The sequence below is a fragment of the Macrotis lagotis genome, chromosome 1 (genome assembly GCF_037893015.1).
Source record: "Macrotis lagotis isolate mMagLag1 chromosome 1, bilby.v1.9.chrom.fasta, whole genome shotgun sequence".
Lineage (NCBI taxonomy): Eukaryota > Metazoa > Chordata > Mammalia > Peramelemorphia > Peramelidae > Macrotis > Macrotis lagotis.
Genome location: NC_133658.1, coordinates 241,443,949 through 241,461,289, shown reverse-complemented (window position 1 = coordinate 241,461,289; position 17,341 = coordinate 241,443,949). Strand labels below are relative to the sequence as shown.

At 35.2% G+C, this 17,341-nt stretch overlaps 1 protein-coding gene across 2 annotated transcripts in view; it reads left to right on the top strand.

Moving 5' to 3' along the window:
- RAB10 (RAB10, member RAS oncogene family) overlaps positions 1 to 16,917 on the top strand; it is a 98,261-nt gene extending 81,344 nt beyond the window's left edge. For both annotated transcript variants that reach the window (XM_074209928.1, XM_074209929.1), the window contains exons 3-6: positions 55 to 193; positions 10,583 to 10,672; positions 12,495 to 12,596; positions 14,360 to 16,917. In XM_074209928.1, the coding sequence (XP_074066029.1) occupies positions 55 to 193; positions 10,583 to 10,672; positions 12,495 to 12,596; positions 14,360 to 14,443 (415 nt within the window). In that variant the 3' untranslated portion in view covers positions 14,444 to 16,917. The remainder of the gene's footprint in view (positions 1 to 54; positions 194 to 10,582; positions 10,673 to 12,494; positions 12,597 to 14,359) is intronic.
- The last annotated feature ends 424 nt before the right edge of the window (positions 16,918 to 17,341 follow it).

The following is a 17,341-nucleotide window of genomic DNA, read 5'->3' as shown; positions in this document are numbered from 1 at the left end:
TGTTGTATTGCTATTTAAATGAATAATATCTTAATTATGAATGTTTATCCCCAGGGATACAGCAGGGCAGGAGCGATTTCATACCATCACCACCTCCTACTACAGAGGAGCTATGGGTATCATGCTAGTGTACGACATCACCAATGGTAAAAGTTTTGAAAACATCAGCAAATGGCTTAGAAACATAGATGAGGTAAGCCTAAAACCAAGAGCATTTGGTTCTTTCATGAATTTATGATTTTGGTGGGGAATAATTCTAATCAGGCTAATTTTTTTCCCCTAGTTGTTCTGTGGACTTGTCTAGCTATGTTATAAGAGTATTCACATCTTTTTTCAAACTCATTAAATCATTGGGGTCTTTTAGAGCATATTTATAGATCATTAGAACTATACTAAGGTGAATTTGTTTTGATCCCTTATTAAAGGGAAGTTTAGTTACTGTGAAATTCCATACCCTTTTACATAGTATTCATATTTAAGGTGGTCTGTGATAAAGACACTGAAGAGTTTTTTTATATGGCTCCACTGTATGTTTTACTAGAGTGAAGTACAGCGTCGAGGAAAAAAAATAATTTTGCCTTGAAATACCAGCCTTACCTTTTGGTTGCTTTGTCTACTACTGCCTACTACTCTTATTTGTGACAGGTGAAATATGAAATGATTTAAGAAACAAAAATTTGATCTTCCAAGTTTTTCATGCCATTAGCCTAACCAATCTGAACCACGCCCCTTCATCAGCTTAGAGCTGGAACACAAATACCCTGAGAATCAAACTTTTATATGTTAAAAACAGTAAAACAGATTAATTAAATGGAAACAATACAGCATTTAAGTTAATCTGATTTCTAATTGAATGAAAGATTAGGGACTTTTCAAATTGGGAGAGGAAAGGGAACTAGTGCAATTTCCTGAATTCAGAAAAAGAAGTGTTCTGCTCTCTCAAAGTTTTTGTTAACAATCAAAAGAACATGGAAACAATAACTAATTGATCAGTATGGGACTGTTTTTCAAATAAGACCTATGGATTGCTTGGGATGTACAATTACGAGAAAACTCCTTGCATCAGTCAATCTTTGGATCTGACTGACTGGGTTTCTGGTAGCACCACCAAGGTCCTTGGTTAAGGGTCTTTAAACAGTTAGATCGAGATGGTCCAGTTTCCCAGCCATTCAAGGCTAGCTTTAAACAATGCAGTAAGATTTTTCTCCCAATTCCCACAGTTGAATAAAAGTTTTCTCACAGTCAGAATTTAGACCTGACCCATAATGGTTTTTTTGTTTGTTTTTTACAAGGCAATTGAGTTAAGTGACTTGCCCAAGGCCACACAGCTAGGTAATTATTGAGTGTCTGAGGCTGGATTTGAACTTAGGTTGTCCTGATTTCAGGGCCGGTGCTCTATCTACCATGCCACCTAGCTGCCCCTCAACCCATAACTGAATATAGAAAAGTACCTTTGCTAGCTCCAGAATTGAGTCAGAAGATGGGAGTCTGTGGTTCACTTAATTCTTACAATTAAACACTTGTTCTAATCCCCTCAATTTCCTCATATTAATTATGAGTAGTTGTATTGTAACTGTTGACCTCTAATAGTTTTGTCTTTTTACCTCTCCTGCTTCCTTGCAACTCCAAACACTATTTGATCCTCCTTGTGACCTCCAGTTCTTTAACGGTCTTTAACCTCTTAAATCTTACTCAAGCTATCAGCCCTGTATTTGCTATACTCTTCTTCTTTTCCCATTTTGACCTCTTGATGAACAGGTCAACTCTACACTGTCAGTCTTCACTGAAGTCCCATTTCATATTGCAAATCTTTTTATCCCTCTCCTCAGGCCTGTTCCTCATTTCTCCCCTAGTTGCCTCCTTTCTCATAAAATTCTTACCTTGAAAATGATAAAAATTGGGGGGAATGTAGGAAAATTCAAACACTGATACATTGCTGGTGGAATTGTAAAGTGATCCAACCATTCTGGAGTGTTATTTGAAACTTTATATACCCTTTGATACAATAATAGCACTACTAGGTCTGTATCCCAAAGAGATCATATAAAAGGGGGGAAAAGCCACATGCACAAAAATATTTGTAGCTTTTACCAGCAACATTGTGTGATGATCAACTATGATAGACTTGGTTCTTTTTAGCAGTTTAATGATCAAAGACAGTTCTAAAAGACTTGTGATAAAAGTTACCATCCACATTCAGAGGAAAAAATTTTGGAATCTGAATTCAGAAGCATAATAGTTTCACTTTTTTTTTTTTTTTAGGTTTTTGCAAGGCAAACGGGGTTAAGTGGCTTGCCCAAGGCCACACAGCTAGGTAATTATTAAATGTCTGAGACCAGATTTGAACCCAGGTACTCCTGACTCCAGGGCTGGAGCTTTATCCACTACGCCTCCTAGCTGCCCCCCACTACGCCACCTAGCCGCCCCATATAGTTTCACTTTTTAAAAAATTATTTATGGTTTTTGCTTTCTCATTTTTTTCCCTTTAGTTTGGATCCTTCTTTCACAATGTGACTAATATAGAAATATGTTTAACATAATTTTACATGTATGACCTATATCAGATTACTCACTAGAGGGGGGAGGAAAGGGAGGGAGAGAGGAAAATAAAGAGCTCAAAATCTTAAAAATGAATGTTAAAAACTATTCCTTACATGTAATTTAAAAAAAATTAAATTTAAAAAAGTTGAGGAAAAAAGACAAAAATTAAAACCTTCCTTTGTATTTAGTAAAAAATAATTGAGACCATTCTCTTGAGAACTCCCTCTTCATCTCACATCCAAATACTTTATGCTATTATCTCTTACTCGAAGTAGCCCTTCTTGACAAGGTAAACCCCTCTTCATGAACAAGTGATCCCAATCCATCTTTCTTTTCCAGGAGATTATACTCACTGTCTCACCACTCACTTATCTTCATTTCCTTCCTTTTCTTTTTTTGTTTTTTAGATTTTTTTCAAGGCAATGGGGTTAAGTGGCTTGCCCAAGGCCACACAGCTAGGTAATTATTAAATGTCTGAGGTCGAGTTTGAACTCAGATACTCCTGACTCCAGGGCCAGTGTTATCCACTGCCTAGCCACCCCAAGGCATTTCCTTCCTTTTCTACTGGCTGTTTTCACTACTTTCTACAAAACCCATGTCAGTCTTCCCTTCAAAAAAAAATCCTTACTTAATCCATCTATTCCTGGTAGATCTCATCCTTTATCTCCCTACCCTTTGTTGGCTAAATTCCTTGAGAATGCCATCTATAATAGGTTTCTCTACTTCTTACTTTCTATAATTCTGTTCAGTCTGTCTTCTTTTTTTTTCCTTTTCTTTCTTTTTTTTTTAGGTTTTTGCAAGGCAAAGGGGGTTAAAGTGGCTTGCCCAAGACTACACAGCTAGGTAATTATTTATTTAAGTGTCTGAGGCCAGATTTGAACTCAGGTACTCCTGACTCCAGGGCCGGTGCTCTATCCACTGCACCACCTAGCTGCCCTTCAGTCTATCTTCTGACATCTTTTAATGGAAAAGGCTCTTTCCAAAGTTAGTACCAATTTTGTAAATATCAGTCACTTTTTTTCCCCTAGATACTCTCTTGTCTTCGTGACATTTCTCTTTACTGGTTCTTCTGCTACTCAGTCTCCTTTGCTAGATATTCTGTCCCTGTGAGCCCTCTTCTCCCACTGTATTATTTCACTTATTTTTATCGGCTCCCATGGATTTGATGATCATTTCTATGCTTATTTTTATGCTATTTATTTTGTTTATCCATTCCTAATTTTTCTGCTTACCTAGATCTAGTCTTATATCTCCAATTGGAGATAGACATCTTAAACTTATCTAAAATTGAAGTCATTATTGTCTCTTCTTAACGTTCTTACTAGTATTTGAGTGTACTGTCATCTTCTTAGTCACAGAAGCTCATAACTTAGATGTTCTCCTCAACTCCTCACTTTCAGTCCTCATATCTAATCTCTTGCCGCGACCTGTCATTTTTTGTAACCTTTCTCAAATATGCCCTCTTATCTCCTTTGACAGTGCCCTGCATACTTATGCAGGCCCTCATCACCTCAAATATGTACTATTGTGATAGTCTGGTGATTGATCTGCCTGACACAGAAAGTACTCTAGGCACCCTCTTTTAAAGCATAGGTCTGACCTTGTGAACCACTCCCTACTCAATTAACTCATTGTCTTCCTTTGACCTCTAGGATCAAATATAAAATCGTGTATGTGACAATCAAAGCTTTTCATAACCAACCCCCCTTTCCACTCCTCTCTCCAGGCTTCTTACACTTACGCTTTTCTTTGATTCAGTGACACTATCCTCCTTGCTGTTCACTGAATAAAATACTCTTGATTTTGGGATGTTTTCTTCCCCCCCCCCCCCAATTATTTGTAAAGATAGTTTTCAACATGCGTGTAGTTTTTCCCCTCTTACATTTTTGTCCTCTTGCTTTAAGATAGCAGATAATCTGATAGAGGTTATACATGTACAGTTATGTTACAAATATTTCCATATTAGTCATACTGTGAAAAAAAGGAAAAATCTTAAGGAAAAAACAAAAAGTAAACTTTAAAAAATGAAAATAATATGCTTCTTTTGCATTTAGTTGCATAGATTGCATAGTTATTTCTCTGGATGTGGTTAGTATTTTCCATCATGAGTCTTTTGGAATTGTCTTGGATCACTGTATTGCTGAAAAGAGCTTAAGTTTATCATGGCTGATCATCTCACAATGTTGCTGTTACTATGTACAATGTTATCTTGGTTCTGTTCACTTAACTCAGCATGTAACTCAGTATTCTAGTCTTTCTGAAATCTACCTGCTAGTCTTTTTTTTTAACAGAATATATCCCACAACTTTTTTAGATACTCCCTAATTAATGAGCATCCCCTCAATTTCCAGTTCTTTAGCACCACAAAAAAAGTTGCCATGTAGGTCCTTTTCAGGTTTTTCTTTTTTGGTACATGTGAGTTCTTTTCACCTTTTTATGCTCTCTTTGGGACAGAGACCTACTTCTTTGGTATTGTTGGATTAAAACAGTTTTAAAACCCTTTGGGCGGGGCGGTTAGGTGGCATAGTGGCTAAAGCAGCACCGGCCTTGGAGTCAGGGGTACCTGGGTTCAAATCCGGTCTCACACACTTAATAATTACCTAGCTGTGTGGCCTTGGGCAAGTCACTTAATCCCGTTTGCCTTGCAAAAACTTAAAAAAAAAACACCTTTGGGCATAGTTTCAAATTGCTCTCCAGAATGGTTAGATCACTTCACAAATCCAGATTTGAGGTATTTTCACTGGTTATCCCCCTTACTACAATGTTCTCATCATCTCTGCTTCTGATTTTTTTTTCAAGTCCCAGGTAAAATTTTACCTTCCTTAGAAAACTTTTCTTGATCCCCTTTAATTTTAGAAACTCTCCTCTCTTTATTATTTCTGATTATCCTGTCTGTATCTTGTACCTATTTAAAGTTTTTGCATCTTGATGCCATTTGTTAGCAGACTTTCTTCTTTTAAACTGAGTTCCTTGGGAAACAGAAACAACTGTTTTATGATTTTTTTTTTGTATCTGCAATTCTTAGCACGTAGTAGGCATTTAAAAATGTTTATTGGCTAACTATACATCTTTACATATTTTTAAAGTATTCTCTCTAATGATTCTTATTGAATGAAGACATATTTAGCACACACAAAAAATAAACTTGGCTGCACTGGATAGTTCAGTGTTAAAAAATTCAATGAATTATTTTTATGAGATAAAAATATTCCCAATTTCTCAAAATGTTCAGAAAACTTAGAAGTCAAGTAATCTACTAAATTAGACAAATACATCACTAAGAACATCAAAATATTTTATAAAATAATCTGTGTGTTAAAGCTAAGAATTGATTATGTTCTAATTTAATTTCTAGGTAGGCCATGGAGCATTAGGCCACAGATTTCTCATATTTTTGTTACTACCTACGATGTAAATGCTGTTTAGACTGAACCAGTGAAACAGATTTTAGGCTGAGAAATTAGTTGAAGGCAGTGTGAGCAGACTAAAAAGACCTGAGGCTAGTATTTCAGTGGTATTAAACTGAAAGTTGAGAGAACTCAAGGATTTTTTTTTAAAAAAAGGAAAGAAAGAATAGATCTTTTTCAATGCAGTTAATCTGGAAGATGTCATTTTTTGCAATTTAATTCAATTTTCTCAGCATAGAGTACTTGGAATCAAAAAATTACTCCTTTTGACTGCTTTCTTTGCTAGGTTTGACTATCTTGTGTTTTTCTAAGCAAATTTCAGAGACAACAGCTCATTTAATAAACTTTGTACTTAATCTGCCAAGTTTCTTTTACCAATGTGTATTGTAAAAACTTCAAAATTCAGCTGACACAAGTTTGTTTTCTAGCTTTTGGGAGTTTGAACCATGCCTGATTTTTTTTAGTTAATTGATCACTCTGAAAATAAAAGGGAAATAGAAGTCTGGGCCTTAAGCATTCCCATTTTTACATTAGATATTTTACATAGATATAAGAGATAAGCATGAAATTGTGGAACATTGATTCCTTCCTTGTGATCATGCCATTTATATCACTAGTACTTTCTAAAATTTCTTTTAGAAATTTTGTTTTCTAAAATGCTTAAGGAGCCCAATTTCAAAAGTTTAACATTCACTTTGAAAAATAATTGCCGTTGTTTTAATCTTCCTTATTGGAAGGAACAAGTGTCACACAAGTCATTCCAAGGTTTTAATAGCAGGTCTGGCAGTGGTCTTTAGTCTATTATATATGAAGTTAGGGATAGTTCTATTTCAGAGGCTCATCAATTAGAGCACTATATTTAAATTCATAGAGGGTCTTAACAGCAACTCCTAAATTCCACCTATTAAAATGTGAAGAGGGTTGTGATCTTTTTAATGGAGGGAAACAAACACTCTCAAGTCATGGATTAATTATACCCATTTTTAAGCTGAATTTGAGGACTCAAGTTAATCAAAACTTTCTAAGTGCCAATTGTAAAATTAACTATCACTAAGAAATTTCTGTTGAAATAAATAGCCTAAGATTACTTTGATCCTTTTTTTTTCTTATTCATCCACTGGTTTTGTGTTTAAACAAAATATCTAGCCCCCCACCTTCTTATCCTTTTACTTCCACTGGGTCACCTACCTATTCTGTGTATTCCTGTTTCCATAGGTTCTTATCTTTTGGGAAATGTTAGCAATTATACAGGGAACAAAACAGTGATCATTTAGCAATAGTGGAAGACCATGGTCTCAAGGAGTGCCTTGAAATCACAGTTCCAATGCCTTTGCTTTTATGGATAACTCAAAATCAGGGGCAGCTGGGTGGCACAGTGGATAGAGCACTGGCTCTCACTTGATAATGATGTAGAGGTGTGACCTTGGGCAAATCACTTAACCCTATTGCCTTGCAAAAATTCCCCCTCCCCCCAAAAAAAGAATAACTCAAAGTTACCCTTAGTAGGAGATTTAAATTCTTGGCTTTTTCAGCCCAGAATACATGCATAAAAGCCCCATAATATAGTAAAAACATAAGGAGTTCAGGTCATGTTACAAAGATATCCAGATTCATGTCACTATGGCTTTGTGTCCTAAACTTTAGAATAAAGTTGTTAATATTAGAAGCCCATTGTTATTTGGATTGAGGAGATGAGGTGATAACTGGATATTGAATTATAACAGTTAGGATTGTTATATTTTGAACTGTTTAAAACCAAGCCAAGAAAAACTTATGGTTTTGGGACATGGCAACAATTAGATCATGGATATGGAAAATAAATTAACATGATTGGCAGTTTATATCTTTTGCTTGTAACAGCAGGCAGGGTTGATGCTCTAAGGAATGGATACAACATACTCAGAGGTTGAATGACTACCATAGTGGTCATTTGAGAATGCCTTAATCAGTGAGATAAAAGGAAGCTCTGTGTTATTCAATAGACACATTACAAAGCATTTACTGTCTTGATGTGGAATTTAAACAAGAATCATAATTTATTTCCTCATAGTGTCACAACACATTTTATCTAACAGAGTACCTTCTAAATAGTATCATGCATGACTTGTGATATTGAGTTGTGCTACTATAAAGAAAATCCAGTAATAGCTAAAACTTTCTGATAAAATTTGAATAATGCTGGCTATCAGGTTTACCAAGCAGAATGTGAAGGAAATGCAGTACTTCCAACTCTGGCAGTGTAATTATGTATTTCATCTGTCTTGGTAAATTTCCCTTTAAAAATGAGACATTACCGGGGCAGCTAGGTGGCATAGTGAATAAATCACCAGCCTTGGAGTCAGGAGTACCTGGGTTCAAATCCTGTCTCAGATACTTAATCATTACCCAGCTGTGTGGCCTTGGGCAAGCCACTTAACCCCATTTGCCTTGCAAAATCCTAAAAAAAAAAAAAATGACATTACCAATTTAGCACATTGTTATCCTCTCACCAGCTAAAGATTGCCTTGACATTTAAACTTAACATCTAGTGGAATTCTTTCACTTTTTTGCAACTTTCTCACCACTTGAATTTGTCTTGTTTCATTTGAATGGCTTTAGCTACACATGAAGTCAGTCCATATTTAATCCCTGTATACTTTACTCTGGTATCTTTTAAAAGGAAATAAAACACTGAGTTAAAGACATCTTTGTTAAACAGTGAAGGCTCTTCTCTGTTGGCTAGAACATACTTGTTTAGCAGTTTGTCAGTATTCTCCTTAGTGTCACATCCATAGTATTAGTTCACCTCGAGGTTAGCTGCAACATGTTAATAGATTGGCATATTCCATTTAATGATGTTAACAGGAAAAAGAACTCTCAACTTCTATAAGGAGAGAAAAGGCATTTTTTCCAGAATATAGATGTGACAGTTCTTTTATCCTTAAAATTAGGATTCTCTTAAGGATATCTGTGACAAGAGTTCCCCACTCCTTTGTTCCTTTCACATCTTACTTGTTTTACCATTGTTTTGTCACAATAGAATACGTCGCTGTCAAAATTGGGCCTTCACTTTGAACTAATTCTACCTTGTTTTCATTTTTTTATTTGATAATTTAAAATATTTGAATCCCCAATTGCCTGCTTTTTTTTCTTTTTTTTTTTTTGCAAGGCAATGGGGTTAAGTGGCTTGCCCAAGGCCACACAGCTGGGTAATTATTAAGTGTCTGAGGCTGGATTTGAACTCGGGTCCTCCTGACTCCAGGGCCACTGCTCCATCCACTGCTCCACCTAGCTGCTGCCGCGGTGGACCCCCCCCCCCCCGCCCAGTTGACTCATTTTTAAATAAGTTCCTGAAGCATTCAAATTCAGAATTTATAAGGATGGGCATAATTCCATTATGAAGGTGAAAAACGTTTACCAAACTCTGGTTATTAAGTGCTGACATTTTATTACTTTTTTGACTAGAGAAGTTGCTTACACTCTTTTGCATCATGTTCCACCTCTTTAGAATGGGAACAGTATTTGCATTATCCACTGTATGGGAAGTTATTGTGAGAAAAGCACTTTGTAAATGTAAAACATACAAAAAGAAAGTTGTATACAAAGGATATTTGTAATTTCATATACAGTCATCTTTTTGTGTTTTACTTGTATATGGAAAGGCTCTTTTTTTTTGGTGTTGTGTGTAGATTAAGAAAATTAATATTCCCTACATGTGGATTTTGATGCTTCCAGATGAGATATTTGCTTCTATTCAGAAAACCAGATTTGAAGTCAAAGGACTGGCTTCGCCAACTTTCTGTCTCTGTTGTTGATAAGGTAGTAAGTCATTTAAAAATTCTGGACCTCAGTTTTCTAATCTAATCTAAAGCTTGAGACTTGAAAATCAGTTGAATTCAGCCCTACTTACTGCACTCTGGCGAATTTTGTTAATAATATCATATAATAGACCTGGAGTTAATTAAGGGATGAATAATAGCTTTGCAAATTAAAGATCAGCTAGTTCAGTTCGCTCAGAATTTGATAGCTTTCTACTGTATCATGACTTATGTGTAAGTACTTTTCTCACCTTAGCCATACATTAGCCTTGTGAGATGAGCAGTGCAAATATTTTTTCCATAGAGAACTTCCATAGAAGTTCAAATATAGATTTTCCATAGGGAGAACAGAAGCTCAAATACAGACCAAGTTCAATGTTTTTTCCACATCTCCATCAGTTAATAAATAAGTCAATAAACATTTTTAGTGCCTACTACATTTGTCAGGGATATCCTTATAGTTTTTTTGGGGGGGGGGGTTGTTTGTTTTGTTTTAGGTTACAGGAATTTGTGGCAACTTAAATCATAGCCTAATAACTTGTATTATTTAAGTTCAACCCATTCCAAGATGTCCTCATCTAGCAAAAGAGGTCATCTTATCTGACCTCAAATAAGTAATTTAACATCTGAGGGTTTCTTCATCTGTCTGGTGAGCAGGCATAAAATTTGTATACCTATTTAAGGTTTTTTGTAAGGCCCAAATGAGGTAAGTGCTGTATAAAGAAAATATTAGCATATTAACACATTAAACTGAAGCTATTATGATTATTTGAAAAAAATTGATACAAAAACTTGGAAAATAAATTTTTAAAAAGTTAAACTTTATTGTCTTGTTAGCATGCCAATGAAGATGTGGAAAGAATGCTGCTAGGAAACAAGTGTGACATGGAAGATAAAAGAGTTGTACCTAAATCAAAAGGAGAACAGGTAACAAGTTCTGAATGAAATTAATGTTATCTTATTTTTCTTTCAGGTTTTGGGGAGAACTTTAGCACATATTACAAAGGTAGATTCATTTAATGGTGATAGTCGAGTGATTTTTTTTGCATCAACCACATAGCTGAATAAAACATGTTTATTCAACCAACTATCTAGCCAAAGGACAGGACTGAGAGAGCTTGCTTTCTTTTGTTGTCTGTCACCATGCTTTTTAGTATTAGGTAGCTATAAAGGAACAGCATCAGCTGCATCAGATTTTTTTGCAGAGGCAATTAATTGGTCAGTCTCAATTTGGACTTAGAGCTTTTGTATTAATTCAGTTTTAAATCTATGTTTACAGGTGATCTCTAGACCATTAGGAAGGGGGGATTTCTTCCTTTTTTTTCCTCTGTCAGCTTGATGAATTCATAGTATAACATAGTTTTACTAGTACAGGTACTCCAGACATATAAGGACATTAGAGTATAAGCACCAACTATATAAAATATATTTAATTTTGTAAAAGATAGAGTAATATATACTAATATCAGGATATTAAGAATAGGATTTGAAAGCTGTTGATGCAGGTTTTGGATTCAGACTCGGGTTTCTGCTCAGTCAGTCATAGTTGCCTATAGCTGACCTAAAGATTTGTCTTGACTCTCGGTTTTTGTGTTTTTTAAATGTATCTTCTAGTCTTTAAGAATCCCCCACTATCTTGTATGGAGAGGTTGTTACAGGCACAATTTCAGAAAATTTGCTTTCATTTATTATTACAAGACTTTGAATAGATGCCAATCCATTCACATAACAAAGATGTGTTTGAGATTATTCATTCCACTAAATTTTTGGATTTGTGCTGTGGGGCGGTAATTTTTAATGAAAAGCTAAATGGGATATAAGATCAACCTCTTCCTTCTTTGTACCATAAATAAGAGAGTAGAAAAATGTAAACCATTTCAAAATAACCATTCCCTCACTCACTGTCCAAATTATACATGAAACAAAAATTGTGGACCGGTTTGTATAGGTCATTGCATAAAATAGGCACTTAATACTCATTTGCTGAGTGAAAGAATATTTTTAATGCTTATTATAATTTAGCTTCAAACTCATATTCTGCATTAAAGGGCATATTCCAAGGGCAGTTAGGTAGCATAGTAGATAGGGCATTGGCCCTGGAGTCAGGAGGATCTGATATGTAATAATTACTTTTCTGTGTGATCTTGGGTAAGTCATTTTAACCTCATTGCCTTGCCCAACCCCCAACCCCCAAAAGGGGCATATTCCAGTTCGGGTCTCTATTATTAGTATCTGATACCAAATAGAATTCATAGAATATTAAAGAGTTAGAAATATTTCATAATTATTTACTCACTAAAATTAATAATTTGAGAAATTGGACAATCAATTAACAGTCATTTATTAAGTCCTTGCTATATATCAGATGCTTCTGCAAACAAGCAGTTTAATAGGCATCTTAGTTTTACCCATATATTCTAGCTAATCATGACTTGGAACACTAGAAGCATATAAAAATAAAAACAAAAAAGTGAAACAATGTTGTCACTCTGGTGCTTCAAGTTCATTTTTCAATAGAACTGAAATATAATTATGTCCTTCCTGTCCTCGACCTTTTTTATAATGTTATGCTATAAGAGCAACAATCTCTTAGATCAACAAAAATATTATCACCTTTATAAAATTGCTCATTGTAGACCTGTCGGTGCGAATATTTTGTAAACCTTAAAGTACTACACATAAGTCATGATACAGTAGAAACAAACCTTTTTCTTTCTATGATAGTCATTTTACTTCTTTTTATTTTTAGATTGCAAGGGAGCATGGTATTAGGTTTTTTGAGACTAGTGCAAAAGCAAATATAAACATTGAGAAGGCATTCCTCACATTAGCAGAAGACATACTTCGAAAGGTAAGTTTTTGTTTTGTTTTTTTTTAAAGTTAATATGAATAATACCTGAAATAACTCATTTGGAATTTTTGGCTCCTTTAAAAGTATTCTGTTATTTAAAATATATCCAATAAGCTGCCTTTTGTAAGGTTTACCTTTATAATATTGAGACTGACCTGAATATAAAGTAAAGGATTTTGGGGGGAGAAGGGCCCCGAAGGTTATCGAATTGGTTTCAGAATCAGTGTTAGAGCTGGAAGCAACTTTCGTTCAACCTCCCATCTTATAAACTGAGGCCCATAGAGTGACTTGTTGTCCTTTGATCATGGTAATCTTCTAGGATTCTGACCTGGGCCCCTTTTTTCATTCTCTCCCTTCCTTTTGTCTCCATGTTATTTTCATAGATTCATTTATCTCTGTACATATACAGCTCTTGATGCTTTCACTTTATTTCCATTTAGAGGACAGGAAGGAGCTGGCCTCTCATTAGGGGATGAGAGAAGAGTGACACTATCCATTTTCCACATTGCTGTCAGACTTTCTAAAGTATAAATCTCCAACTTTGTCCCTCTTCTGCTCAGTAACCTTCAACAGATGCTTCTACAGACAGCTCATATTGATGTTTAAATCCCTTCACAGTTGAGCCTTAGCACTCCAGGCTTATAAAAATTCATTCCCTTCAAACAATCTTTTCTCAGATCTCTAGTTTACCTTGTTACTAGAACTTGATACTCTATGCCTTTACAAACAAGTGTTTCCCGTGCTGCAAATGCTCTCCCTGTTTATCTCCATCTTTCAGAATTTCTAGCTTACTTCAAGATTGGCCTTGGTACCTACTACCTTCTGAAAGAAGCCTTGCCTCCCTCTCCCTTATTGGTCTATTTTACCCCTTCCTCAAATTCACAAGAATGTACTTAATGTGCAGGTTTTAGATCCCCCTTACCTAAGAGAATATAAACCTTCTGAAGGGTTTTTGTTGATTTTTTTTTTCATGAAAATTAAAAAAAATAAAATCCATCATTTGTTTGAGGATATGCCGTTCAATTGGCCCTGCTTCCTTTGTAGTACCAGCTGCTTAGGGTCTCAACAGTGTCATTATTGCCTGGCTGCTATCAGGCATTATTTCAGAATTCATTGTAGCTGTTTCTGATCTTAAGATTTTTCCAATTTTATTGGGGACCTAAATACCAGTGACTGTTTGGAACATTAAATGTATATTCCCCTAGGAAACAATTGATTTATAATCTTTTGGGATTTAAACTAACCTATTTTGAGTTATCACTATACAGATGCGATTTCTGTCTCTTAAGGCACTTATAAATGAAAATATAGCACAGACTGAAACAGATATAGGAAGGGGTATTTATCAGTACAGAAATCACATTTCTGTAACTAAAGTTCACAAAATTTTCCTCACAACAATCCTCTAAACTTTGTAGAGTAGAAAATAACAATAGGTGTTCAGTAGGCATGGCTAGAAGATGCCATTCCTTTGTCTACATCTCAGTTTTTCAAAGAATTTTGGTAGTCAGCTAGGTGGGTAAAAAAGGTCTTGCAGATTCTTTCTTAATGAAAAGACCTTCTTTCTTAATGAAGTATACCCAAGTTGTCTGATTCTTTGGTTTACCCCACTAGGTTTGCATTTCTTATTATATTCATAACTACTTGAACTATGGTATCTTACTGAAGAATTTTACATTTTCAGAAATATAGATGTTGACATTAATTTTGTTTTTGTTTGACATTTTTGTCATCATTTGATTTCTTGTGTATATTTATTCCAGACCCCTGTAAAAGAGCCCAACAGTGAAAATGTAGATATCAGCAGCGGAGGAGGAGTAACAGGCTGGAAGAGCAAATGTTGCTGAGCATTCTCCTGTCCCACCAGTTGCCATCCACCAACCGTTTTTCTCTTCTTGCTGCAAAATAAACCACTCTGTCCGTTTTTAACCTAAACAAACATTTTTTTCCACATCTTAACAACTATCTGCCCTCTCTTTGTTCTTCCATCTTATGACTGCTTGCTGACTATATAATTTTCTCCAAACAGAAGTGTATAGAAGAATCATGTCTGTGACTTCATTTTTAAATGTATTTGCTCAGCTCACCACTATATTTTGGTTGTATTATAGTCCAGTTCTTATCAACATTAAAATCTATAGCAATCATTTCGATTCTATTCTGCAAATTGTATAAGAATAAAAGATAGAATTAACAATTTTATTTTGTACAACAGTGGAATTTCTGTTATGGATAATGTCCTTGAGTCCCTATAATCTGTAGACATGCATTAGCAAAAGAAAAGAAAAAAAACAGGAAAATACTCTCATTTCCGCCTTGAATGTTTAAATGGGGTTAATTTTGTCCTGTGCCTTATGTGGAAAGAAACTTTTTTTGTATTTTGTTTCTTTTTTCCTTTTGTTTTGGTGGATGCATGTGCAGGAGACATCCAAATGTAACCATTTTTAAATATGAAATTTTTGTGGTTTGCTTGGCTGTGATTGTCAATGTAGTGAATTGAGGACAGCAGATAATACAGAAACGGTAACTTTCATTTGCTGAGTCTCCTTATAAAGTGGCCTTGCAATTCAAAACTAACTGCTCCTGATAACCTTTACTTCTCCTTGGCCACTTACCCCACCCCACCTCATTGCCTGCATAGTGCTTTATTTGCTTTTTTTTTCCCTTCATAGTATAAATTTTTTTTAATTAAAAAAAGGAGAGGGGGGCAAACCAATGTTTGCTAAGTTTAACACAAAGCACTGATTTAACTTGCAAGGTAAACTCTCAAATATACCTACTAACTATTTCCCACTAGCAAATGTCAGTTCACTGGTGTCTTTCCCTTATCTACTCTCTCCCAACTCTCCTTATTTCCCTTCCTTTCCCTGTCTTCCTTTTCCTAACCTCTTCCTCTCCTTGTTCTCCTATGTATCCGTTGAGAACGGAAGAGTTATTTGCATGCACTAGTGTTTCAATGGAGGGTGATGTGGTTTGTCTTTCTAATTATGTGTATAGAGTATTCATTTCCCCAATGTATCAGTTAGCCTAAATTTATACGGTCTCCATTTTGGCAACTCCTCTAGCAGGTTGGTAGCCCAGAAAAAGGTTTGTGAGCTTTTTTTTTTTAATAGGACATGGGTCAAATTGAACACCACAAATTGCCAGTTGTATTAAGCTTTGGCCGATCCAAAACAATTTTGTCCAGTGTTAAGATTGTTTACCTTAAGATTCAGCAATTCATCTATAATTAGTTTTATCTCTTTTAATTGTAATACCTTTTGGGAAATTGAATTAACATGAATTGGAAAACTGACAGCAAAAAAGTATTTCATGTAAATATAAGGTCACTAGCCATCTTTAGCCCTGCTCCTATTTTTTCTTATGTTTCCAGTTGTTTTGCTGCTTTGCTTATTAGAATAGCACAAGTTAAGTTCCGTCTGCTGCTGGCATCCTAAGATGATACCTTTGTTGAAATTTTTGAATAGCATGATTCAGTTCTAGCAGAGGCTGAGTTTAGGACAGCAGCTCTCATTGAAATGAGCCTTGCCTTTTCGTGAATAGCATGCTAATGCCCTCTTGGCTCATACAAACAAGGGAGGATTTCTGCCATGAAAATACTTGGATTTTCCAAATAACACCCTAAAATGTACCTTTCTGAGCGTCAAAGGTGGGTGTCTGTGTCTTTTTTTTTCTTTCAATTTAATCATACTTCCCACTAAAAGCAGCCTTGCCAAATATCCTTTTATTGTTTTTAAATCATAATACTGAAAGGGCAGTATAAAGCCTTTTCCAACCTCTAGGTTTGACCTGCTGTCAGCATAGTAATTTCATTTGAATTATTTTGTTTCCCTTTTCTCTGGAATGTAAAGTTTGTTTTATGGTTTTTTGTTCTGTGGGGAATGGGGGTAGGAAGGTTGCTTTTTATAATTTGTTTTTGCCATCTTCACTTGGTTAAACCTACTTAATTGGGTGACTTAAGGTGAGAAATAAAACACTGGGATTTTGGGTGATAGACTGACAGTTTCATTGTTTGCATAATAATAATAATCGGCATTGTAAATAGGCAGGATGTGGCTACCTTTTGTTAAATCTGCACTTTCTAAATGTCAAAAAAGGGAAAATGGAGTATAAATCACTTTTTGTATAATCTTTGTTTAAAACATGAGCTTTTATTTGCTTAATATTAGGGCTTAGCCCCTTTTCTGTAAGTCTATTGGGCTCCTGTGTAGATGCTGTTTTCATCAAACACCAACCCATTTGTCCATCCTCTGGTACAGCACTAGCTACAGATTCGGTTTCATATTCTACTTAACAATTTAAATAAACTGAAATATTTCTAGATGGTCTACTTCTGTTCATATAAAAACAAAAACTTGATTTTGAACTTTGGTTTGGCCTGCATTTATTTATAAAGAACGTGGTATAGATTCCCTTAAGAAGAGGATTGTCTTCATTTCAAAACTAATATAAACATATTACTTTGAAATAATATTTTGAATGTAAAATGTTAGGCGATTTTCTCTTCATACAAAGACAGAACTAGAAACATCTAAGCTCTTGAATGAGATATTTAACCTCATCGAACTCAACATCTCAGAACTTTGGAGATCCAATATAACCTATATCTCTGGCGATCCCAAGAAGTGGTCATCCAGAAGATTTTTAGTGAGGCAGTGTGTTGTAGTGGGGGAAACGCACCAACTCTAGAATCAAAACCAAAACTCTACCTTCCCTTTGTGATTTTTGGAAAGTCACCCTTTCAG